The sequence below is a fragment of the Aythya fuligula genome, chromosome 4 (genome assembly GCF_009819795.1).
Source record: "Aythya fuligula isolate bAytFul2 chromosome 4, bAytFul2.pri, whole genome shotgun sequence".
NCBI lineage: Eukaryota > Metazoa > Chordata > Aves > Anseriformes > Anatidae > Aythya > Aythya fuligula.
This window is the reverse complement of record NC_045562.1, coordinates 15,691,167-15,716,238: the sequence shown is the minus strand read 5'-3', so window position 1 is coordinate 15,716,238 and position 25,072 is coordinate 15,691,167. Positions and strand designations below refer to the sequence as shown.

Genomic DNA, 25,072 nt, shown 5'->3' with positions numbered 1-25,072 from the left:
GCCGGGGAATGCCTCGAGTCCGCGTTCAAGCCCTAATTGAGGTCTCCGCTCTGCTTGGGGTTTGAGGGAGGAACTCTTCCCTTGCAGAAGGGAAGCTCGTCTGTCTGTTTCTGTGGCCACAAAAGGTAGTGGCCTTTTACCAGCCCAGTTTTCTCATTTTTGCAAGGGAAAGAGCGAACTCAGCAAACCAAGGCAGCATCCTGTGAACAGTCACTCCTTGCTCTGAGGAGTTCAATGCAAACTTGGGCTCACAAGAAATTCAGCTCTGACACGACCGCTGAGCCACTGGCACGGGCACCTGGAGGGCTCCCCAGGACTCCTGCAGCAGGAGCCCTCGGTGCCTCCCTTCCTCTTACTTCCAGCTGGGGGCTGGAGCCTGGATTATCACAAATGTGCAAAGCAGCTGTTGCTGGCTGAAGGCTGTTCCACCACCTTCAGAGCTGTTGCCACAATTCACGTTGCACACCAGGCTCCCTTGGGGAAGTGCTCTCTAAAGGCTTCCCTGAGCTTCAGCCAGAAGCCCTGAAAAGCAACCCGCTAGTGGGGGGTACCAGGCATGCCAGAGCCTTGGCATACAGAGAGCTTCAGGGAAGAAATACAAAAAGAAAGAAGTTTGTGGAGAGACTAGAGCTCGCTGAGGGCACAGGACACGTACATTGTGCCATCAGAAACAAGGCTCCTTCCCTGGAGTGGCCATTGCCCCTCCTCTGTCTGGGGGAGAGCATACTTCTGCTCACAGACACCCATAGCTTCTGAAGCAGATGGTTTTGCCCCCTAATATCTCTGGCGTTTCTAAGACAAAGACTGAGCAGGACAATGTTACCTTGGGGTTCTCGTTTTACAATCTTTCCACGACCTTTCTCCATGACGCAAATCTAAGTAATGCTTTTTTTTTTTTTTTTTCTTTTCCCTGCACACTGTTGCAGACCTTGTCTGTCATCCTTTTAAGAGCAACTTTATCTCCCCAGCAGTTCTTCAGGTCAGCAGCCTAACAAAAACCTGGGAAGGCCCTTTGCGAACACTGCTCACCTGCAGGGATGACACAGACAAGCTGCATTCCCCAGTTTTTACATTATGAGGCAACCCGTAGGAAGCCTGGAACTGCAGAAACCTTTCCCTGTGCACATTCACTCTTTTTCATCCTAGAATTACTTAGTCCTTAGACCACTGACGTTGGTAATATTGCACACCACACTGTTTTGTAAAGCACTCAGTCGCTGCTTGTGGGAATAACCAGTTTACCCCTCAGAAAGCCTCACCCTCTGGGTTTGCTTGCACAGAAAGGGTGGAATTGCTCTCCAGCCTGTTACGGTCAGCAGGCAGTGTGATGCAGGCATCCGAGGCTCAGTCCCCCAGGAATAGCCCACCCACGGACACACACACACGTGCAGCCTGAGCATCTCAGCTTCAGAGCGCTCCTGACCTCCTTGCTACTTACTCGTCAGCCTGCCTGGCCCCTTCCACTTGTGTGCACGCCGCTGTTTCCTCATTACAGGTGGACGTGGCTCCTCTGCTCACACCCAATCCAGGCATCTGATTTGGCACCACCCTGAAACACAGGACGGCGTGGATTAACGCGCAGCAGGACTCTGCCCTCGCCTCACATCAGTTTTGAAAACACACCTCCCACTTTACAGCCCATGATGATAAAGTCCACCCCGCTGCTCTCCAGTGCTTATCTCTACCCATCTGCTTTGAACTCGGAGAGCCTTGTCCTTCGGGGAGTGGGGGGGGAGGGCATTCACTCAGTAGCCTTTGCCCACCCCATACCCGTAAAACCCTGGGTCTTACAAAGTTAGCAAGCAGGTAACCCTGAAAGTGCAATACCCCCTCTTCTTGTCACCTCCCTGCTGCAGGGCTGCGTGCTGCCATGCCTGCTCCTGGGATTGCTAAAAGCAGACAGCGCAGCAGAGGTGGACTTTTGCCTGATTCATGGAGCCTCTGGTAAGGTCCCAATTACGTTTCCAGATTGTGACTGGGCTTAGATTCATGCTGCAGCCTTTACTAACACCAGGTGCACAGGTGAGCTGGCAGTGCGATGCGACTGCTCAGCTATCAAGCCTTTGTTAGTCACAAACGGCCCTTTGCTCACAGGGTCTTCATCATTTTAGCTTGGTGGAATGACTTCTCGAGCCCCAGGAGTGTGCAAGGCCAGCATTTAAACCAGTCATTATTTATGCTGAGTGGGGTAAACCTCAAGTTGAGTCACATTTTATGGCAGAGCCATTCCTTGAAGATATGAAGCTCCTCCCAGCCAGCAAATGAAAGCTCTCCAGCTCTGAGGGAGCTTCCCATCTACAAACACACCAAACGTATGTGAAGCTTTCCAATCGAAGGGCAGCAAGCTGGTAACAAGCTACCATGCTTCAGGGTGGTTGATTTTTTGTTTTTAAACAAGCCTCTGCACAAGGGCTGAATACAAGAGCAGCTGTCGTACCTCAGCTCATGCAGCCCAGAAGACTTTTATGCAATTAAAAGGCATTCTTTGGCAGAGCAGATAAGCAGCACAGCAGAATGGCAGTAACTGAAGCTAATGGCCAGGACGCCCTTTGTACCACAGCACCTTTCTGAAGCAGCAAGGAAGGGAATTTGCAGTTAAAAATGCATGCATCCAGGAATCCATCACACAAGATCTACTTTGTTCTGCTGTGACAAATGCCAATGGGTTTAAATTATTTATATACAACTCCGGAGTGAGATGAACGTCTTGCAGATTTTAAAGAAGTAATGAACCAAGCCCGAGTGCTATGAAATCTTGTTAAAGTTAGCATTTCTGATGACAACATGTACTGCAAGTAGAACCAGGTGGCGGGTTAGCAGGGTGGGCTTTGCAAGAAGGAAAAACCAATTAACTGTGGAATTTTCTGCAGGAAATATCCCCATTAAAGCCAGAGTTGTTAGCCCTTCAGAGGACAAAATATTGTCTGTGGAAGCTAAGTTGCACTGCAAAGCATTGGAAGTTGAATTCTCAGTTTAGCCAAAACAGCACCCTTTATCCCCAACGTAAGCTATATAAGCAAACAAGTAGGTTTGTTTTACAGTCAGCAGGGAAATACTTAGAGATATCAGCTTAAAATGATTTAGCAGAAACATTTAATGATGATATGTTCAGGAAAACTATCCAAAGAACTTACTTGAAATGAAAAAGAAAAATAAATTTAAAAAATATTAGCTCAAAAGAAACATCTTTAACAACACAACAACAACAACAATAATAATAATAATAAACAACAAACAGAGTAAACAACAACATTCCCACCTCAAAAGTGTCTAAGACTATCTAAGGATATTCTTCCCTGATCTGCATGTCCCCAGTCACATGTATAAGCCCCAAACCTGAACAAAATAATAGTACCTATCCCCTTGCATAGCCTCAGCAGTCGGTATAGTCTGCTTAAAAGGAGGCTGGGGAAGGCTTCATTCCTACCCTTTGCAGGGTTTGCTTCCTGAGCTCTTGTAGTTTGCCTAGAGAGCAGCAGCAGGAAGGAGAATTAGCAAGAAAGGAGAAAAAAAAAAACAACATGATTTCATTAGCTTCGTTTTGCAGTTAGGTAAACATGGTTGTGTCTTAGTTATGCAGATTTTGAAATAAAAGGGACTTTTTATAGGGAGAGTATAAAATGGATATGGGGGAGAGGTAGGAAACTGTCAGAACAGAGCATGTTATCACTGACTGTAAGAAAAGGGTTGTAAAAAGGAGAAGAGTATCTCAGAGGGAGGGAAAGGGAAAAAAGAACATACAGGAAAAAGACACAAAAAAGCAAGCCGTTTTAAGAGGTGTTGGATAGGAAAAATAATGCACTTCCTTGCACAACTGAAGCGCTCGTGTTAGCCAGATGTGCTAGAGAGGCCAGAGCCTTACGTAGCTGAGTGTCTGGGTGCTACCAGGTGCTGAGGCAGCAGTTACCTGCCTCACCCACCGCAGCAAGTGCCAGGGCAATAGCCTGTCTGCAAGGCTGGGATATCTTGTGAGGGCTGTGCTCCCTTCACCAGAGCAAACAGCCTGACCTGCTGGGGCAAACCTGGTTCTGGAGAGCTTAAATGATTCAAAGGGCAGGGTGCTTGTATAGGGCACCTGTGTTCTTAATGTGTGTCAGGGCTCAGGACTGCCCTCCTGTGCAGCCTGCTCATAAAGAGCGAGCAAAGCAAGAAAAGCTGAATTTATTTCTGTAATATACCTGTATTGGGCTCATTAGCGTCTCCTTCAGCCCTGATGGCATTGAAGGGGAACACAAAACCCATACCATACTGTTCTGATAGAGACCCATCACAAGTCCCTCCACACAAACACTTCGGTCTGTGGTGGCTGGTCCTTGGCTCGTGTCTGTAGTGCTGCCGTGGGAAGCAGTGACCAAGGTCCCTCAAGATGTGGCACCGCAGCTGCCCCTACTGCTGGGCCTCTGTCAGGTTGGTTATGGGTTGGGGTCTTTTCTTTCCATTCTCCTGAGGCACAGCTATGGCCTTGAGGAATAAACCAATGGATGTGGTAACAGCAAAGGTGTTGTGTTGTACCTGAGGCAGCCTGGAGTATTTTAGAAGTGGCAGCCAAAAGAATTTGCAGCAGTGCCCCATGCCCGGGTTCCTGTAACTCAGCGGGTGACAAACAGCTTTGCACGGCCCAGCACGGGGTGGATGTTATCACAGGTTGTCCAAAGTCCGCGGGGCAGTTGCATGCCAACGGGTAAACAGAAAGCATTGCTGAGGGGAAAGGGGAAGGTCCTGAGGCTCACTTGCAGCAAGCGCAGAAAACACGTACTGGGGAGCGTGGTGTTGTCACGGGGACGCTGAGCTGGGCTCCCTCCACCAGCAAGCACTTCGCCCTCCTTATCTCCTCTGGTTCTCCCTGCGCTGGGGCAGTATCTGCAGTGCCAGGATTTGGGCTATTCATTCATCATGTGTGCGTGGGGCCGCAGCCCTTGTCTGAGGGGCTGCTGCTCCCCCCGTAGGGCTTTGGCAGGGGCTGTGCAGAGCTCGGGGGCAGCAGTGTTGCCCCCCACGTACTCCACCTCTAGCTTCCCTCTTGTGGCTTTGGCCTCCTTGGGGCTTTTCTCCAGGGGAAGCCTGCGTGTCACGGCATTGCTCCATATCCCTGGCTATGCCAGTGCCTCCGGTTCAGCCCACACACGCATCTGTGTAGGCAGGCTGGGCAACCGGGGTGGGACCCTGCGCTGTGACCTTGTCCTCACTCGCACTGTGCCCTGAGTGCGGCGCTGTCCCTTCCCCAGGGGCTGTGCTCCCGCCAAGGGGCACCAAGTCAGCCCCGCCACCTTCCCTAGGCACCTGCTGAACACCACAGGACAGAGTGAACTGCTAACCTCCCGCACTAGAAGGGATAAATTCCCTTATAAGACACGTGGATAAAAGAGTTCAACCTCATTAGCAATTAGCCTTGCTCTTTCCCTACCTGGACAGTCTCATTACATTAAAATACTTCAGCGGGGTTTCAGCTCTGTGCATGAGTCGCAACATTAGTGACAGTAAAGGTGAGGCTTAAACCCTGCTTTAACTTTTTTTTTTTGCTGCAGGTTCATATGGCACAAACATGTTATCTTGTATTTGCTCTCCCCATCTCAGTTGTGCTCACTGCAGTACAAAGGCAAAGACAAGACCTGTGCCAGGCAGGAGACACCAGTTTGCAGCAAGCACCAGAAGCAGACAAAACTCACAAATCCCTAAGTATAAAGCGTCTTCCAAGAAGGGGGGGGGATGAGAAACTTTGTTTCATAACACATAGCATGTATATGTTAAACCACATCTGTTTCCAGAAGAAGACAAGCAACTGCATGGCACTGTACAAAGTGAGATATCTCCACGAGTAGATGTGGCTTAAATGATTATTTTTTAAGGCAGTGAAATGCTCTTCCCAAGGCAGGGCAGCTCCTAGGCAAGAGGCTTTAATGAAGACCGTCCAGAGGAGGTCAGTGAGCCTGGCAGCACTGCCTCCAGGCAGAGACACGGATGGGCACAGAGATGGGAACGTACCCATTTTGCTTTGCATAAACCTGGAGCTGGTTTAGTCAGCAGCTGAATGGCATGCTGGAGGAAAACCTTCATCTTTCTGTTCAGGCGTTCCTTGCATTGCATTTGTTTTTTTTTCTTTTGCTTTACAAACACCAAGTAGGTGAGTTAAGCAGTTTGCAGTTTCTTGCTGGTTTCTCCCTTGGTTTCTGGTTGCTTCCTCACGCCAAGGCCGCTCTTCCTGACAGCGCTCACCTGCTGATTTCAGGCTGGATGGCTTTGTAGCTGCTGGGGGGCTATGGGGGTGACCAAACACCCCTGCACACAGACGCAGCAGCTAGACGAGTCCCCTTCCTCCTGCTGGGGACCAGGGGGAAGGGTGGCCGTAGCGGTGCTTGCCCTGGGTTCTGCTCACCTGGATTTTCACAGGTGTGATGCTTGTTTATCCTGGGGCTGCTGCTCCTGGAGCTGCTGTGGGGTTATGTGCTGGCAGCCCCTGTCAGACAGCTGGCTGCTCCCCCACGCCAGCGAGGGCAGTGTCTCCGTGTGCCTTGGCGGAGCCTGCCACCTCTGGCTGACTAACATGGTGGTGGCTGCATTAAGTTGTTCTGCTCCCACCCTCGGGGGCATGGTGCAACCATGAGTCACCGCCGAGGCTCTCGCACAACTCGCCCTCTCCCAATTTCCTGTTTCCTGGTGGTGTGAGAAATCCTGTCTGCCCTCCTTTCTCCTCACATCCCACAGATGCGAGGAGATGCTCAGGGCTCTCCTCTGCTTCGTCTCATCACGCTGTGGCCAGTTTCTTTAGGGACCCACCCAGGAGCTCCAAGCAAGCTCACAACAGCCTTCAGGGGATTTAGGAGCAGGGTTTCTGCTCTGCCCACAGTGCTCAGTAATGACATTCTTGCTACCAAACAGAGTTTGTTGAACTACCACTTGCAAGAACATTTCTCAAGGTCTTTTTGTGCATCCGTATTTCTAACTGCCTGTCTTCTACAGCTGTCACCCGCGAAATGGCCTGTCATCAATAATGGAATCTGCCTGCCTTCGATACTGATTTACAGCCAGAGCCAACTCCGGGCCTTTCCATAAAAAGGTCCAGCAGCTACCTGGGAGGATGGCAGCTGTGGAATGGCTGAAGACGTGCGCTGCATGTTAGGTTACCCAGCCTGGCATTCCCTAACCCTAACCCTAACACCACCCCGAACCCAACCCAGTGTCCCTTAAGCCTGTGCTGCTGCAGCCATCCAGCTGTGTTGGTGGTTCTGCCTCTCGCCTGGGTCCAAGAGATGAGATGAGATGAGATGAGATTCCTGGGCTCGGGCACCAAAGTAGTAGCCCAAAGTATCTGCAAGCTGTGGTGCTCGTGCTCACTGCAAGGAATATCAGTAGCCCTTGCCGTTAGTCCTGTGCAGAGGAGGTTGATGTGCTGTCTTCTCTTCCCACATGCTCCCTGGCACCCACTGCAACTCATCAAGTGCTGATGCGCTGCTGCTCGCTCTGTTGGGAGAAACTGCCTGGAGAACAGCAACCCACAGACACCAGCGAGGGGCTGGCAGCTGCTGCAGACCCCATACCCAGACGGCAGCTGAAACAGCCAGTCTTCCTGCTCTCCCTTGCTGGCCACGGAGCACCCTGGCATGGACACTCCATGTTTTGAGGGCACTTCCCAGGCATTTTATGCGGGTGTCACTGCCCTTGGTCTTCTTTCCCGCCTGCTGTCTCAGCACTGCTGCCTCCAGCCTCTTAGGAATGCCTGGAGCACAGCGGTGAGGGGATGCTGGCCGAGGTGCCTGGGTGACGTGTGTCCCTGCCAGGCAGCCGCATGGGAGTCACTCTGGTATGTGTCCATGGGGGTTGCTCTTCCATGAAGAAGCCCCCACGCTTCTGCCTTGGTGGTTTTAACCACTGCTTTCAGATGACCTCCAAATAAACCTTCTGGTCAGCTATTTATGACCGCCTCAGTGTCATGGCTTCTTGCCAGAATCCCCACATCATTCCCGTTCTCTGCTCTCAGGGAGCTGCAGTGTGGCTGCAGAGGGTTCGTGCTCCCAAACTGCAAGGCATTGTGTTGCAAAATATTGACAGGATTTTATAATGTCAATAGTAGGCTTTTATAGCTCTTCCTAGAATGCTTCCCTGCATTAATTTGATTTAGCAATCAGCTGATGAAACCATTGTACTAAAGGGATCCAATAATGTTGGTCTTATACCTGAGTGTGTCTTTGGTTGTTGCACTTCAATACACAGAGAAGGTCGAAGCTTGTTTTTGAAGCAAGGGAGCCCTCGTGACACAAGATTTATTTCAGGTGAACTCTAAATCTGCTTGGAAAACATGTAGTGATGGAGACGAGGGCAGGAAAGGAAGAAACTTCAACCCAGGGAGGGTCATTTTGAAGGGACTTTAGTATTTTGGGGATAATGGAGAGGGTTAGTGTTTATTCAAAGTTTGTTGCTACATTTTGTAACCAACTTGCTCTTTCCAAGGCATTTTTCAAATACTGATTGACATATTTTTTTTCTATCTAAAACTTGAATTTTAAAAATTTGAGCCAGCTTTAATACAATCCTTTCTCACTGTGTGGGTGGCTCCGAGGAGACCAGTTCTGGCACAGAAAAGCCTCTGTGGGGAAAGAACTCCAGATGGTTTCAGTTTCTAAACCATCCTGGCATGTTGTACGTGCTACGTGACAGGCTAGAGAGCTCTGCTAAACGAGTCCAGCTTAAGGTTGCTGAGAAGCTTTAGTGGACAGAGGACCGACGCAGAAGGTTAGGTCCCACTCTATCCCAAGTCAGGGTGAGGTATTTTTCTCCTCTGGTTTGAGCAAAGTTCCAAACAAAACCATTTGAGGCTCCTTCAGTACTAGGGACACCTCTGCCTTGCAGGTTTTGCATAGAAGGACATGAAGAAAACTGAGCTTTAGAAAACAGTAGAAAAGAAATAAAAGTACCAACAGACATCACTATTCTGAGCTGCTGAGGGGAAGCAAAGACATAGCCTGTACTGCCTGAATCCGATGTATGGGGAAGATGGGGAGGTTGATTTTACTTTTTTACCAGCAATCCATGTTACACTTGCCCAGGTTCCCCTGCATCTCTCCAGACAACTTGAGGACAAGCAGGCCTGGCAGTGTCTGTACCATGGACCTGTCACCTGCCACGTGAGCAGATACAGACAGTCATTCAAGTCTTAGCTGGTACAGATCCAGTCCTTTGGCCTGCAATCAAGCAGGTCTACAATAAGCTTCGAGAAAAGCAGCCCAGGTTTCCTGCTAAAGCCCAGGAAGTTCAGCTTTATGGATGGCACCGAGCGGTGGATGTTAACTTGTGAATGGGGCGAGCCCCCAACCTGTGTGCAGCCACCAGAGCTGCACAAGATGAAAGCTGCCCAGAAGGCAAGCTCCAGCGGTGAGCCCTCTCCGCCAAGACACCCTTCTTTTAGCCTTAACTGGGACAGGTTTTGTTGCTTGTAATCTTCCTCCACTCCTTTGGGTCCAGACCCAGCTAACGAGCTGTGCTGCCCGAGCACCTCAGGGAGGGGAATGCAGGTGCACTCCTTCCAGCTGGCCTCACATCTCGCGTGTTTGTAAACAAGTTCAAGGCCTGTACACGTTTAATTCAGCTAAGGATAGGGGAGGTGTAATGGCCTGTCTCCCCTCACCGAGCCACCTTGCAGGTGATGACGAGTTACAAATTAAGCTCATCTTGTCTGGAGCTAGACCACAGGAACACAGCATGCCTGGGAAGCGCTGCTGAGGCATCCCAGGGAAAAATGTTTCAGGGCGTGCTCCCTGTTGCAGAAGTTTGCGATGTGATCGTAGCTGTCATAAATGTAACATCAGTATTGTAAATAAATGCCTCAAATTGCCAGCGTTGTCTGACCTCTAGAAAATACACAGTTGGAGGGGGGCTGGCAGGTCTGTCCCAGGTGTGCACCTGAGACACTGACGTGGTAAGGAAGGGGGCGGAGGGGTGGTCTAACCGTGCTGCAGTCACAACTAAGCTGAGAGTAGCGGGGACCTCAAACGGGCAAACGTAAACAGCTCCTCAGAGGTGCAGAAATAGACGCTGAGGAGGTGTTTGTCACCTGCAAATCTATCAAGTACGGGGATGTGCAAAAGTGGGAGAAACTCAAAATAACAGAGCCCCAGTTCTCCTAGGCAGCTTGCATCTTGCTCCCATTGAGTCTGCTCCCCTGAGTGATGAAACACGGGTATTGTCAGCTTGGGTCAGTGTTAATGAGGGATATAAAAATGACGAGGCTTACTTTAAATCCCACTGAAGGGATCAGCAAACTGCTTTCATTGCTCAGTGAGATGGTGCAAGAAGTTCTTTATAATTAACTTTCTAATTAACTTGGAATAGAGGTGCTTCCTTTTTAATAGAGGGGAAGCTGAAATCAGGAAATGCTCTGGGATAAAAATGCTGTAGTGGTATGTGGCCATGCAACCCCAGCTAGCATCCCAAGTGGCCTGGGCCTTCAGACCCTCTTCCTGGCACAAATCCCCCTCTGAAACGGTGCCTGGGGAGGCTCGGTGCCCACAGGAGCTGGGAGGGTGTCCCGGCCTCCTGCCAGACTGGCCTGTGGCTCCCAAGTCATGCCTGGTCTTTTCCAGAGCAGCCTAAAGGATTTTCCTCGTGGGGTGTTAGGGAGGTTCTCCATTTCTTTCCTGGTCTCCAGGCCAGCCCCGAAGCTTTCCCTGTGGGTAGCACAGAGCTGGGGACACCGTGGTGGTGTCAGCGTTGTAGCCAGCCGTGGAAGGGGTCTTTGGTGCAAAGGGTCCAGAGAAACTGTACATTAAAGCTCTTTGGGGTTTAGGAGTACTTAGCAGGTGAAAAGGCACAAACTTCTGAGAGGAGATCCCAACCAACTTGCTAAAGGAAAAGCAGGAAGAAGCAGACCAACAGCAGTAGCAGGGGATTAAGTGGAAGTGCCTGATAGCCTTAACTAGGTGACAGCCTGGTAGAAACAGTTTCCACTCTAGCAAAAGTATTTAGGTTGCGAGAGTAATCAGGGGTTGTTGCTGAGGCCAGGATCCCACCCAGACACTGCCACAGATCTCCGCTGAGGAAAGCACCTGAGGAAGGAGCTGTCTGTACTCAGTGAACTGGGCCACGGAGCAGTGTAGGCTTGGGCTCACTAGGAAAGCGAGGAGCCCTCCTGTAGCGTGTCACTCCTAGTGGCAGGCGTCACTACCAGAGATAAGACCTGCCGAGGGCTAGGGCGTACCTCCTCTTGCAGAAGATGAAGAAGAGCAATAATCAGCACATTACATCTGCTTGCCATTTATATTTTTAAAGGCAAATCTGGGGCATTTCTGGGGACTGTTAGGAGAAAATCAGATTGGCTGGTCGTTTTCCTCCAGTCTGTGCAAATCAAGAGAGAAACTAAGGCTTTGGGCTGGGGACCTGGAGCTGGGCGGGCGGTTTGGCATCTTGGCACTGCTGCCTGAGACTAAATGCTGCTGATTTCACAGGACCTAGGACCAGGAGCGCTGTAGATCAGGGGCAAGACCAGAGGGTTTGCTGCTCACGCAGCCTGGCTGCCAGTGCAGAGTGCTGAAGGAAAACAAACAGTGTGGTCTCCTGTGTGCTATTAGACAGATAGCTCCCGGCCTGAACGACAGGGCAGGAGGAGGACATAGGCAAAAAAAAGCAGCCCCTGAGAAATGTGCATTTTGGAAGGGGAGTTGGGGTTCACAACACTATGGCACTGCGTGGCCCTGACACTACCACCCAACTTGGCAGCAGCTGTGCCTCCAGAAAAAAACACTGCAGCACCGAAAGGAGGAGAAATCTCCAGGGGTTTTGCAGAGCTGAATGGAAAACAAACACAAAAACCCAACCAACCGAACAGAATTTGCTCAACCCCTCACACGTGGCAGCAAACAGGGGAACAACTGCGACTAAAGCCTCTAACACGTGATCCCCATTAACATCGTGCCAGAGACTGGGGCAACCTTAAGGTGGAATTTCTTGGGGTTTCTCCCTGCTGTCCATGCCGGAGGCTGCTCCTGGTGGCATTCGCTGTGGGCACCAGGTCTGCTCCTGCAGCTGACTCCTGGCTTCAGCGTGGCCCTCGTCTAAATGTGCTACGGCCAGGGAGCGAGTTGGAGGCCAGAGGACGTGTGGGATTTGCCCACCAGTACTTTTAGTCAGCAGTTTGCCTTCTTTCATACAGCCCAGTCACAGTTCAGACCTGTGACTTTCTAGTTCAAATGCAGCTCTGCTTTGATTTGCCCGGAGGCATATGGGATGCAGAAATGCCTCGGGAGTGTTCAGAGATGGGTGTTGGGGGATGCAGGAGTGAAGGATGGTGTCAGCAGTCAGGATGCATACCAGCGAGCATGGTCTGCTGACGTGCCAGCAGCCCCCTGCGTGGCAGCCTGTCTCCTGCTACCTAGCCCTAAATTCCTGCACTCGGTGTCATAAACTGCCCCACACAGCCCACCCTAATGCTATCTGCAGATCGGTATCTCACAGGCCAGACAAGACTTAACCAGCAGGCAGCGTGCTGCATCTACACAGCAGCCCTGACCCACGTTGCACAAGTGGACCTGTGAAGCTGCAAGCCATCAGTGCCCCTCCATGCACGAGGGAAACTGAGGCACGGAGGCCTGAGGACCCTGCTAAGGCTAATCCAAAGCCACACGCGGCACCCAGCTGACCTGGCCACGCTCCCACCTTCCCCTCCCCAAAGCCCCTCGGGGCAGGGACAGTGTGCTTGTAAGGGACGCAGCAAAGGTGAACAGCAGGAGTTAGGGGCCGGCTGGGAAAACAGCCTCCTTTCTCGCCGCTTGCAGTCAACCCTGCCCAACTTCTTTGTCCGCCAAAAAAGCATTTCTCTTTTCCCTTTGGAGTCTGAGACTGGAATGGATCCAGCCAGATCACGCTGCTTCTCAAAAGCTGCAGCCCGAATTCTCACATCTAGTTGTGCCTCACACCAGCAGCCTCAACTTCCAGGCACTTTTTAAGCTCTGGCACTGCACACCACAAACTCCGGGGTTTTATTGTACTGTAAGCAGTAACGTTGCATACCCTGGGGCTCCCGGCAGCCCAGTCTCCTTGCAAGCACGAGGCCAGGCTGAGAGGCTGAGCACACACACACACATATTCTGCGAGGCAGTGGCTTTGCAGCAGTAACACAAGGACTCCAGCCCCGGTTTTAGGCAGGGATCACTTAACAAAAAGCAGGCACCTCGCTGCAGGCACGGAGCCACACTCGGGCTGCGAGCCAACATACACGGCATAGCGGCTAGAAGAGCTTACAGTAAGGATTTCTAGGATCACGCAGAAGCAAACAATCGCCAGCTTTAAAAAATCACACACACACCCTGCCCACAAAGAGCAGTATCAATAGAGATCTCCCGCTGCCCACTTTAAATGGCTGGGAAAGCTCCAGCTTCCAAACAGCTGCGAGCGATCCCCTTCTTCGCCCCCCCTCCATCATGTGATGGTCCTGCCCGAGGGATTTAAGCTGCTGGAGCTCGGTGCTGAGTCACGCTGGGCTGTGGAGCAGGGGCTCGGGGGTGTCCTGCCTGGTGGGGCTGGGATCTGCAGCATGGAGCAAGTGAGTGCCCTCTGAGCCGGACTGGAGCGCCGAGCAGGGCTAGGGTTTGCCTGCCTGCCTGCGGGGTTTGGGCTTGGTGCCAGAGGTAGGAGAGGAAAAGGATTAGCTGAGAGGAAATGCTCGGCTGATATGTGGCTGTGGGAGGAACAGTTAGGGTTGACCAGACGTTTTTCTTTTCCCCCCTCTTCTCTGGCATGCTATCTGAATGGGAAAGCTGTTTTAATGCATGTTTGTATCTCTGAGTGCTCTAAAGTTTTGGGACCAGTCTGAATGCCATTTTCCTGATAAACTCCTTATTTTCCTTCTGAAAAAAAATCTGCTTTGGATACAGGATGGGGCTAAAACATAGCAGCAGAGGAAAGCAGGATGGCAGTGTGTGCTGACTGTGCCCTGAGCTCCCTTTTCCTCCAGAGGTCTGCCCCCTGATCCCCACTGGGGCTGTGTGCCTGTGGGGCTCCAGAAGCAGAGCCAGAAGGCAGCGTTAGTGCCACAGCAATAAGCAGCTTAGCGGCTGCAGGGATCTGACCCCAGCAGGGAGCAGACGTGAGGCTGAGCACCGTTTGGGCTGGGTAGCCATCTGAGGGGGCTCTGGGTGCTGGAGCAGTAGCCCAAGTGAGCAATGGGACCAGCCTGAAGGCAGTTTCCCTGCCTTATCTGCCTTCTTATCTGCTTATCAGGCTGGATGCAGCTCAGCATTATTGCACCTGGGCCTGGAAGCACTGGCACCAAAGCATGGCTTGAGTTACGCCTGACCTCACCAAACAGCTTCTTCCTCTAGGCTGGGGGAGTTAAACCCTACTTGGGAGGTGTGAGGCTGGGGGATGGAATAATCTGGCTCTGAGGATAGGAACAAGCCCTTGTCTGCCCCATGAGAGCTTCCCTGGGGGTGCTGTGCTTCAGTGGGCTGCAGCCAGCAGTGGCTCCACTGCCCCCTCTCTTTCTGCACGCAGCTCTGAGTCAAGTGTGCAAATGTTTTGGTAGCCCCTGTACGCTGGAGACACGCCTAGGGAAGGGGAAGGATGTAATGTTATAAAAGCTGTGTAACTGCTAGCAAACCTGTGCCAGTGCCTGCTGCTGACCTGGTGAAGGTGGCTGGGCTGACTCCATCTCTGCCCTAGCACTAAACTGCAAATGTCCTCGGGTCTGCCAGGCCTGGCTCGTGCCTCAGCCCAGGCAGGGCTGGAAGGCTTGCTTTAGGATGGACTAACTCCTGCCGCTTGGCCCCACAGGGACTGGTGGTTACTCAGCTGGATGTTGAGCCGGGAGAGTGCATCAAGGTCAAAGGCAAGATCCTGTCTGATGCCAAAGGGTGAGTGAGGAGGTGGCAGATGGCTTGATGGGGCACTGCAGGGGGGCTGCAGCCCAGCAGGCTCCTGCCCTTGCCGGGGGTAATGGAGCTCCTGCTAGGTTCATCTTGCTGGCACGGGGTGGCTGGAGCATCTCCTTGGTGCTGCCTCGGTCTCCCCAGGTTTGCTGTGAACGTGGGGAAGGACAGCGGCACCCTCATGCTGCACTTCAACCCTCGCTTCGACTGCCACGGGGACGTCAACACTATCGTGTGCAACTCGAAGGAGGATGGCACGTGGGGCGAGGAGGACAGGAAGGCTGACTTCCCCTTCCAGCACGGTGACAAGATTGAGGTGAGGCCCCGGGGGTCTGTGCAAGGCCCTGGCATGGGGCGCTGATGGGCTTGGGGATCTTAATGCTGCCACCAGTGGCCACCTCAACTATCCTGCACCGAGCCTGGCTTGTGACCAGTGATGCATAAGCCTTCCTCTTTGTGGTTCCCTGCAGATCTGTATCTCCTTCGATGCCACAGAGGTAAAGGTGAAGCTGCCTGAAGCGGAGTTCGAGTTCCCCAATCGGCTGGGCATGGAGAAAATTCAATACCTGGCTGTGGAGGGTGACTTTAAAGTCAAAGCCATTAAGTTTAGCTAACTGCTACAGCTTGTCTTGTTTTCTTTCCCCCTGCATAGTGAAATAAACCCAAACTTGCCCTGGCTGCTTTCTCTGCTGTTTCCTGCTCTAATTAGCTTGCTCCTGTGTGTGCTACAGGGGTGGACAGGGGGAAAGGTTCAGTATCCACTGATGTGCTTATTTACACTGCTGCCCTGCAGCTGGTACAGGGCTGGACCACATGGCTGGCAAAGCATGACCTACTGTGACTCAAGCTACCTTGGCAGGAGAGCTGTTGGATCCCGAGTGCAGCAAATACAAGTAGTTGCAGTTAGGCACGTGAAAATAAGCTTGGTGAATCGTCTCTTCTGCTTGAAACCCCTTCGCTCTGCTCATGCAATGCCTTGGAGTGTGCCTGCTACAGCTGCTCCCGAGCTGCCTGCTAGCCATGCCCAAGCAGGGACTGAGTTGGGGCTGCTGCAGCGACTGAGGACCTGGCGAAAGGTAACAGAGCCCTGCAGAGGGAGCCTGGGCAGGCTGCTGGGCTGTGGGGCTGGCCCTGTGGTGTCACAGCTGTGACAGTCCTGACCCCAACTATGCAGGTGCAAGGTGCTACCTTAGCCAAATGCTGCTGAAGTGGTGGAATTTGAGTCCTGCTGGCTAATCTCTGACAGCGGGGCTGCTTTGGACCAGGGCTGTGGTTGCTTTGAACAGCTGAGCAGCCAGGCCAGCTGCTGGGGTAGGGCAGTAATCCTCTGCGGAGTATTTCAGCCATTTGAATACTTCTTATGGGGAGGCTGACAGGCTGCAGTCCTGCCGCCCTTGTGCCAGCACATGTGCTGTGTGGAAGTAATGCTGTCCTGCAGCAGCTGCTGTAGAGCTGAGGAATCTGTGAGGTGACTGATCTGGAGGCAGCTTCTGGACACCCTTTTCCCTCTGCTGTTTGGCAGCCCTGCCCTGGAGGCCTTCTTGGAGCGCTGCCAGAAGGGCACGGGTTACAGCTGGGTCCTGCCACTCCCCTTGTGGGCACAGCTGTGGAGACGGGGCTCTGTTGGTTTCACCTGAGAGCTGGTGCAGCTAATGCCAGTGAGGGACTTGTGGAGTGCGAATGAGCTGGAGGCTTTCTGGGTGTTTTGTTTTTTTTTTTTTTTTTTTTTTTTTAAGGCTATTGAAACTTTGTGGTAGGAGGGGAGAAGATGGCTTTTGGCTTGTTCCCCTCTCTCCCTGTTCTAATGTCTGAAGGTACACTAAGCTATAAAGTGTTCCCTTTATTAGAAAGGAGTAGAAAGCCCTTATGTTGCAGTGGGATGTGGAGCTTACTTCAGGTGCCTGTGCCAGCTACTTGGATCAGATGAAATATGTGTCTGTCAGCACTGACAAGAGAAAAGTTGATCTCATTTTTGCCTGCTAAACTGGCAGTCCTGATGTCTAGGTAGGCTAGCCACGTGTGGTCCTGACCACTGTGCTCAGAGCACAAACAGCCCCTTCATGGGGACTGCCCCCCCCTTGTACTTTCCACAATGGTTAATTAGGCTTATCCTGCTTTCTAACACTGGCAGCTACCACTAAGGAGACCTCAAAAGGGGAGAAAGGGGAGGAAGGAAGCATGCCTTTGCCAGCACTTCCTGCCTCTTGAGTCGTGTTCTCCCATGTCCCAGACTTCTGAATGCTCCTGTTTCTGTAAGTGACATTGTTAAACAGGCAGAGTAAACGTGGAGTGCTCCAACGGGCTTCTGGAGTAATGGTGAGACTTGCTGTTAGAGAGATCAGGAAAGCAAGAATGCTATGCCCTGCTGCAGGCAGAGGGTCACAGTGAATGTAAAGCCAGAGCTGGTTCCCTGCCAAGTTAAGTCCTCCTTGAAAGGCATGGTGAACTTTGCTTTTCAGTATCCTTGGGAGGAACCTGAGCTCTGCTTGCTCTGGGTGGAGCACAAAAGCACAGACAGCAGGGCCTAGAGGTGTGGGTTTTCTCTGTCTATTTAAATCCTGTCACATCTGTAGAGAGTCTTTCAGTCCAGTAACACTTCCCAGAAGGAATCAAGATCCTACAGGTTACCTCCTCACTGAGACCAGGAGAGGGAGGAAAACAGCACTGATCCCTGTTAAGGGGGTTGCATGTACTGAATCCTCCAAGTTTGCTACACCACAGTCAGCCTTGATTCTTGGTTATTCACCAGGAACCAAAGCTGCAGCACTTTCTTGCCTTACAGCATCATGGGGAGGCATAATGGGACCTTTAAGACCCTGGAAAGCAGCTGTAAGGCTATGACAACATGAACAAAAAATATGTTGTGTGTTATCAATTCACACTTAAGAAATGGAGAATAAATGCACAACTGCAGAAGAGGTTAGTACGGAAAAAGTAAATGTGACAGAGGAATTAAAATCTTACACAGGACCTGAAAGAGTAGTAATGGGCCAGACAGACCAGCAGCTTTGTCTTCTCAAAAATAACCTCTCTTTGAGCAGTTCACATTAACTTCACTTGACAGAAATAGGCCATCTGAGTGACTCTAGCTACACAAGTGTGCATATACCACTCTACAACACAGCCTCAAAAGACTGTCTGCATGCAGAAACGGGGAATAGTGTAAGCATGAACAGTGTCTGAAGGAGAAAGCTGGGGAAGCCAACGGGCAACCAAAGTTATGGTGGGGAAGGGGGAGACAGTTGGGTCACCTCCCACTTAAATCACATATTCACAGGCAAAAAAAGATGCAAGAGTATTTCTTTCAGACAACAGACTTATAAGAAGGGAATTAACATGTGTTGTACAAAATGGATATGTGACCTCCAGTCAGCTTTTTCCAAGAGCACTGGGTGTGTGGACAGCCATGTTCTTTCTTTGTCTGCTCACCTTCTGCTCCCTTGATCTTGGCCTTATTCTTTACAAGGCAAATGGAAACCCTGTCACCCACTCACTTTCAAAAATCCTTTCCAAAATCCATCCTCAAACTATAAGCTGTATTACCTGATAACTGTCCCCACTTCCTGGGGCTGTGCACTGGAAGTTTTTTTCTACACAATGCCCCTTGTAGCATGATGGTAGCCTGAGCACAAAGCTGGCTGCAGTTGTGGGACACTGAGCCCTCAGGGTCAGGTGGGTACAGACCATGGGAAGCTGTCTGGTGACAGGAACCAAGGGATAAGACAAGCACCTGGCTACCACCGCTGTGCCTGCACACCCTGCTGGGAAAAAACCCAGGCAAGCACCACCATGTCTCCACACACTGCCTCCCTCCCTCTGAGGAAACCCTCTTGGAAACCAAACCCCCTACACACTCGCAGTAGGTGCAAGCAAAGAGGTCCAGGCTGCAAAGCCTTCCTATGTGGAGAAAAAATGTATAAAAATTTAAATATACTCACCCTTTTTCCAGAGGCTCCCGGCAGTGTGCTGTATGTGGGCTCCTGACTGACCATCCTGAGCCGAGCTGTCCCTCACTGGCCCTGATTACTCACAGCTTCTAATGGTAAAACACACCTGGGGGGACAGGTGGCAAGCCCTGCTAACACTTTTTGGAGATTTTGGTGCTGTTGGCCACAGGGGTGTCTGTGGCATTGCCCTGCTGTGCGCTGCTCCCTCCAGTGAGGCAGGAGGGGAGGCCCTGCCCAGCCCCTTCGTGAGGTAAAATGGCGCCCACCGGGCCCCGCTGAGGCAAAATGGCGCCTGCCCACCACCTCCTCTGGCTCAGTGCCTCACCCCATAAAACTGGCCTGCGTGACAAACTGATATTTGCAGAAAAGCCATTTTCTCTTTTGAAATCTTCCACAATGGCTTTTCTTTCTCAAATGCTATGCTTTAAATTTATTTTTTTTAAATTGTGGTTTTATTTTGGCTCAACCAAATAGCTGTGCTGTGGTGACTTTTATTAGAAATCTTGGGCGACCCTGACAGAAATACATGGTCTCAAGTTGTGAATCACAAAGGAAAAAAAGCTGTCTGGCTCACATTTACCAACTTTACATTATGGGGTACAGGAAACACAGCCTTATCCCTAACCTTCAAAGAAACGGAGCAGATGTGCTGACAGTAGTCTGCCATTCTCCACAAATGGCTCCAGCTCCCTACCCTACAAGGGGACAAGAAAAAGTGGCTTTTTGTTACCATTTTAGTGTTAATACACAATGTGTTGCATGAAAGCTGAGGAGGCTGTGCTACTGTATGCACATAAGCTGTATGCATGTAAGCATCTGGCGAAAGCCCCAGGCTACTTGTTTTTGCCACCCTAAATCCAGCCTCTTTCTATGATTTGTATTGCAGAGGGACAGAAGTGTTTGGCCAAATGGAGCGGAAAGGACCAGCTCCTACTCAGAGACCACTCTGGCCACATACCCATCTTCAGTCACCTAACACAAACAATGTTCAGTAACTTATTGCCAGAAAAGCCCTGTAATTTACAAGAAGCATACAACACTGAATTTACGTGCCCTGTGGGCTGCAGGGACAAGTGGAAGTCCTGTAGGAACACAGCCAAACCATAAAGCCATGCCCCGGTCAACAAAAATCCCCTCTAGAGGGGGCATAAAGGAAAAAACAACTCAGGTGAATCAAGCCCAGCCAAACCTGGGGAGCAGGTCCCTAAATAAGCCCCCAGTCTGCTCACACCGATTTGAAGCATGGGCTCTCTGATGAAAAGCTGTTTCCCATTTTGCAAACAATGAGTCACTGCTCGTGTTAATATTCAGGATTTGTGTGGAGTGTCTCTGAAATGCCATCCAGGTTTATTTGCATGCTCCTCTTCTTGACCAGTCTAAATGAGTGTGCCAGAAGCTGAGCTGTGGAGATGATGGATCAGTCCTGATGCATGGATTGTTTCGGTGCTCTGTGTTTGATGAATTTTGTAGGTAACCTTCACAAAAGATCTTGTGTACGAACTTAGAACCAAGAGACCCTAGTGTAAACACCCCTTGCTAGATTTAGTCTCGAGGAAAGCATCTGACGTGAATTCTTTGTGACCATCAATGGCCCAAGGGCTCAGTAAAAAAAAAAAAAAAAAAAAAAAAAAAAAGCAAATTGCAAATTCAGATGACTAGATTTTCACAGCGCATTACATCATGTGGAACAGCACAGCCAAGCAGACTGCAGGGGTAGCATGTTGCTGACAGCATGTGAGGACGTACTGAAAGGTAGGTTGAAGAGACTTGCTTCAATGTCCTGCACTGCACAGACAGCATTGCAATGTGAGTGTATGCCTCCTTCTTTTTCCTTTTCCCTGTGCTGGGTCTGGGTGCAATGACAGCAGTGCAGTTTGATTGCTTTCAAAGGCCAAGAAAATCACTGTGGGGCAACATTGACTTATACCTGTTTTTTTGTTTTTTTTTTTTTTGTGTGTGTGTTTTTTTTTTTTTTTTTTTTTTTTTTTTTTTTTTCCTGACAGGTCCCTCAGAAATTGGCTGGAAATTGAAGGTAACAATTTAAGGAATGCTAAATCAGGAAAAATGAGGCCCCCCTCTCTTTTCTGTGACTTTTCTGATTGTCCTCAAAAGTAAAGCCAGTTAGCACTGGGTAAATTGGAAATTTCCCCTGCAACTGAGATGTTTACTGAGAGTGAGAATATAGGGAAGGCAGATCACACAGTAACATCGCTTTTGTGCAACTAGCTTTTACCTTGAACTGACCATCTATATCAAAAGAGCTACTGCTCTGTCCTTACTAGGATTTGCCTCAAGCTAGAGAAGCAAGACTGCATGCTTCACTCCGTGCCAGGCATCAACTGCAGCCAGCTGAATGGGCCAGGTAGCTGTTGCAGGATCCTTCAACGGTCAATAGTCTGAAGAGAAGGAAAGAGACTTCTCCAGAGACCAATTTGGAGAAGGCACCTGACCCAGGTAATCTGAACTGACTTTGGGAAGAATCTCTTCCACTTTCATCTACAGAGGGCTGGCTGGCAATGTCACGCAGCACCACCATTCCCACAGTAGGGTAGAAGGTGGAGCATTCAATTCCAGTATCCCAAATTGATGTTTCATTTATAAAAATAACGCTCCTTTTTAGCTAAAATGCCCACCTGTTGAGAACCACTGTTTGTTGCAAGATGTGTTTTGAATAATTTGCTTTGAGCATGCTATAATGCTTCAGCCTGTGCTGCAGCTGAAAGGGGAAATACCCCAGATCTGAGATAAGTGGGACACTGCATTTTAGGGAAGGGCTAGTAATGAAAATCACACTCTCTGTATCTAGCTTGCAGGTTTTTGCCACTGTAGCCATGTAGTTACGGGTTCAGATGTGGAAATCTCACATAGCTAGACCCCAAATTCAGATTTGTTTCAGTAAGCATATAAGGACTAGACAATAACTGTTAAATTCTACCCATGGTACTCCAGTCCCATGAAATTATGCCATCATTCTGTGAAATGAGTTTCCATTATGCTCCAGTTTTAAGAACACAAGAGAAAAACAAAGTGGGTAAGGAGAAATGAATAGGTCTCCCTTTTTTGCTAAAGGCACTGAGAAATAAATCTACTAGGAAATAAATCTACTGGCTTGGCCAATGGTTGGCTACCTTCAAATACAAGTCAAGATGTGTTTCTGCCAAACAGCAAATCCTGCAGTTTGAGGAGCAGTTTTTGAAAAAAGTTGTGCAAAGGCTGTTTCCCTAATGATAAAGAGATATGGGCTTTAATTCATTTTTCACCTGAAGATCTCAGCTATTATAAAAACATAAATTACTATCACTTGCCTCATTAACTCATGCTTGTGTGTACAGTGGGAGCACACGCAGGACTTTCTTAGCAGGAATCCCCAAACTTGGCGGAGTGCAGAGCCATGCCAAACATCTGAATTTCTTGCAAACCACCATGAACCCTTAACCTCAAACGTTTTAGCTGGAAACCCTACAAAAGAAACAGTTTTACACACTATTTAGTAAAGCCTTATATACCACCACCGCAAGGCTGGCCGACTGCCCACCACTTGGAAACACTTGACTTGCAGCGTAATGCCAGCACACTGAGTGAAAATTGGTGTCGCTGCCTGCAGTACACGTGGGCAAGGGTGGCTGGACTTTGCAGCCCATGCAGCCCAGTGGGCTGCCTCTGAAATGGGTGCTGGTTTCTGCAGCACACAGACAGACCCTGCTTAGCTGGGAGGCTCTTCCTAGCCTGAGGGTAGACTGCAGGACTTTCTTTCTCAGGACACAGTAAGTGGAAAAGACAATGTCGGCCAGTTCTAAATGATTCACAAAAGCCTGCCACATCTGCCAAGTTTTTTTCATTGGTTTCGGTATGTGTAAGATGAAAGGGTGGCTTAAAAAAAATCTAAGTGAGCACGGCTTTCAAACATGCTAAACTAAAAGAACTGTGGAAGGTTTTTTGTTTGTTTTGTTTTTAAAATAAATTAAATGTTTTGATTGGCTGGAAACAGCTCCCCCCACTGTTTTCCTGAAAACATCCCAAAGAATTGTTCTTGAATTACCTCCAAAATACTTTTCTTCCAATTTTTTGATTCAGCTATTAAGGCATAAAAACGAGTTCTCCTGCTTAGGGTTCTCATGAAATGCTGTATAAGCCTGAACAGCATTTCAAGCTCAGTAGCAGTGAATAAAATGTTTGCTGTCACGTCACTTGCTGCTTCAAAAAGCATTAAAACATCAAATAGGTTTTATTTTGGGGAATTGGAGAATTGATGCTGGATATGACAAAAGGGCACTGGTATTTTTTTTTCCGCCTGCCAAGCTGCCTGTGGAAGAGCTACGTGAGCTATTCAAAAAAAAAACAAGCGGGGATTTAAAACTAGCACTGAAAGCAATAACTGTTGTAATTTTCAGTCATGTGCTGGGCATGAAATTCAAAATGAATGATCTTAAAAACCACGACTAAAATCTCTGCTCTGATCCTGATGGCAAGATAGTATGCAATGAACGATGCAAACCCCTGGAGAAAGGCTGAAACTTGAATTGCTTCCACAGCTGGAAATCTCTGCAAGGTTAGAAGACAGGCGACCCAAGTCTGGCTCATCAATTGCAGTGGTGATCTGTTCAGGCAGCTCCTAGCCATTTCATTTAAATGGCAATGCAGCTCAGTAGAGAGGACAGCAACGTCCCAGACAGAAAAAGAACGTTTGCCCCAATCTGCTTTGCTGTGTGCAAACTTGCAACAATCACCTAGCACTTGGTAAATTGATACAGCAAAGTTCAGTTGGGCACATTTAGTTATTCCAGGTTGGACTGAGTAGGAAATATAGTAGGATTTCAAGTTAATGCCTCCTCTGGCTTGTAAATCAATTTCTGATGAAGTAGGTTCAGGATCTCAAATGAGATACTACTTACGAAAAAAGTCCTACTGCACATCATCCCTTCACAAAAACAGGCCTATAAATAATGCCATTAGAGATCTCCTTCTCATCTCACAGAAATGCAAACAGGCTGCAACAGTAACACAGATCATGAGTTTGATTATTTCAAACGGACTCCTCCCAAACCTCCACAGTGAGTAAAGAGCAAGATTCATTACTTCATGCTAACTTGGACTCCTGTGATGCAAGTTTTCTTAAAAGCATATTTAAACTCTAGAATCATTGGATCAAAAGATCCCGAAGAGGAAAGATTGTATTTTCCTGGTCAAAATGTCTTTCATAAGGACACTTACTGGTATATTCAGCATGTGTTGAAACAGGTTGAAGCTTCTTCCGGTAGCCCTTTATTATATTAAAAACCAACAACAACAGAACCATGAAGAGATGTTCCAGGCTAATGCATGACTATCTTTGGGGTTCCCTCTTTTTATTAATGTTTTCACAAAATACAAAATTAAATGTCTTTTCTACATACAGAACAAAGTAGAATCAAGTAACTGATTAGAGTATGTACAAAAACTTACACGTTGTCTTGTTCTTTAAAAAATATAAATATCATTAATGTTCAGTAGAATGGGCTGGTTTTATTTTTAAGGCTTAATTCTTTTAGATCCTTCATTATTTAATGAGGTGCCAGGTAGGCAGGAAAGGGAGGAAAAAAAGGAGGTGATGTTTTTTATTAAAGGTAACGTGTTTATTTCTCATGAGAATTCCTCTTCTCTGGCAGGAGGAGATATAGTTTAGGAGGAGATACAGTTTAGTTCCCTCCAGACTGATTTAAGTTCCCAGGAAGCAGTGGTGGAAGGAAAGGAAAATAAAACCTTTATTATTGCTATTTTTTCCTTCATTGAAATCCTGTTTTAAACCTCTGTTCATTGTCACTGTAGAGAACCATCTCCAAAGTACTTGGATTAAATAGACTCAAGCAGAAAGACTTTGCCCAGGACCACATGGGAAAGGTTAGAGTGAGGATGAGACCACTGGAAGCATTTTACCACCGACCCCGGCGGAGGTAGCAAGTGCTGCAGCTAGGGCGGCTGCTGCTGTTGCATCCCTGGGTGTGAAGTCTGTGGGGAGGCTTTCCATCAGGCACTTGAGCTGTTCCTGACCCAGTTTGATTTTATCGTCTAGCTCTCGCTGCTCTATGAGGAGTGCGGACTTCATCTTTACAAAGTGCTGGTAGTCCTGGAGCTGTTCCTCAGAGAGGTAGTTGCCCAGGATCTCCAAGACCACCCGTTCTCGACGGTCAAGGTTTTCCTTCAGTTCCCGGGCGTCTTCGTGCTGGCCAGCCAGCAGTTTCCTCTTCTCGTTCAGAGAACTCTGCACATACCAGAGAGAGCGCTTCAGTATCAGCA

At 49.3% G+C, this 25,072-nt stretch overlaps 2 protein-coding genes across 4 annotated transcripts in view; one reads left to right on the top strand and one right to left on the bottom strand.

Moving 5' to 3' along the window:
* The first annotated feature begins 13,455 nt into the window (after nt 1-13,455).
* On the top strand, nt 13,456-24,679 carry LOC116489094 (16 kDa beta-galactoside-binding lectin). 3 transcript variants are annotated; one of them, XR_004253244.1, is made up of 7 exons: nt 13,456-13,528; nt 14,758-14,837; nt 14,997-15,168; nt 15,323-15,431; nt 20,803-20,831; nt 21,082-21,253; nt 24,605-24,679. XR_004253244.1 is itself a non-coding variant. In XM_032187179.1 (6 exons), the coding sequence occupies exons 1-6, from the start codon at nt 13,520-13,522 to the stop codon at nt 21,163-21,165; spliced, it is 483 nt and encodes a 160-aa protein (XP_032043070.1). In that variant the 5' UTR covers nt 13,456-13,519; the 3' UTR covers nt 21,166-22,341. The 3 variants fall into 3 exon arrangements, 2 of the variants coding, with proteins under 2 accessions (XP_032043070.1, XP_032043071.1); XM_032187179.1 differs by lacking the exon at nt 24,605-24,679 and having other exon boundaries at nt 21,082-22,341; XM_032187180.1 differs by lacking the exons at nt 20,803-20,831; nt 21,082-21,253; nt 24,605-24,679 and having other exon boundaries at nt 15,323-15,530.
* The window catches only part of SHROOM3 (shroom family member 3), a 138,574-nt gene continuing 137,621 nt past the window's right edge, over nt 24,120-25,072 (bottom strand). The window contains exon 11 of the mRNA XM_032187178.1: nt 24,120-25,037. Coding sequence (XP_032043069.1) covers nt 24,678-25,037 — 360 coding nt within the window. The 3' untranslated portion in view covers nt 24,120-24,677. The remainder of the gene's footprint in view (nt 25,038-25,072) is intronic.

Coding starts and splice junctions, on each gene's coding strand:
- LOC116489094 (XM_032187179.1), top strand. Junction 15,169..15,322: donor AGCACGGTGACAAGATTGAG/GTGAGGCCCCGG, acceptor GGTTCCCTGCAG/ATCTGTATCTCCTTCGATGC. Junction 20,832..21,081: donor AAATTGGCTGGAAATTGAAG/GTAACAATTTAA, acceptor TGTCCTTACTAG/GATTTGCCTCAAGCTAGAGA.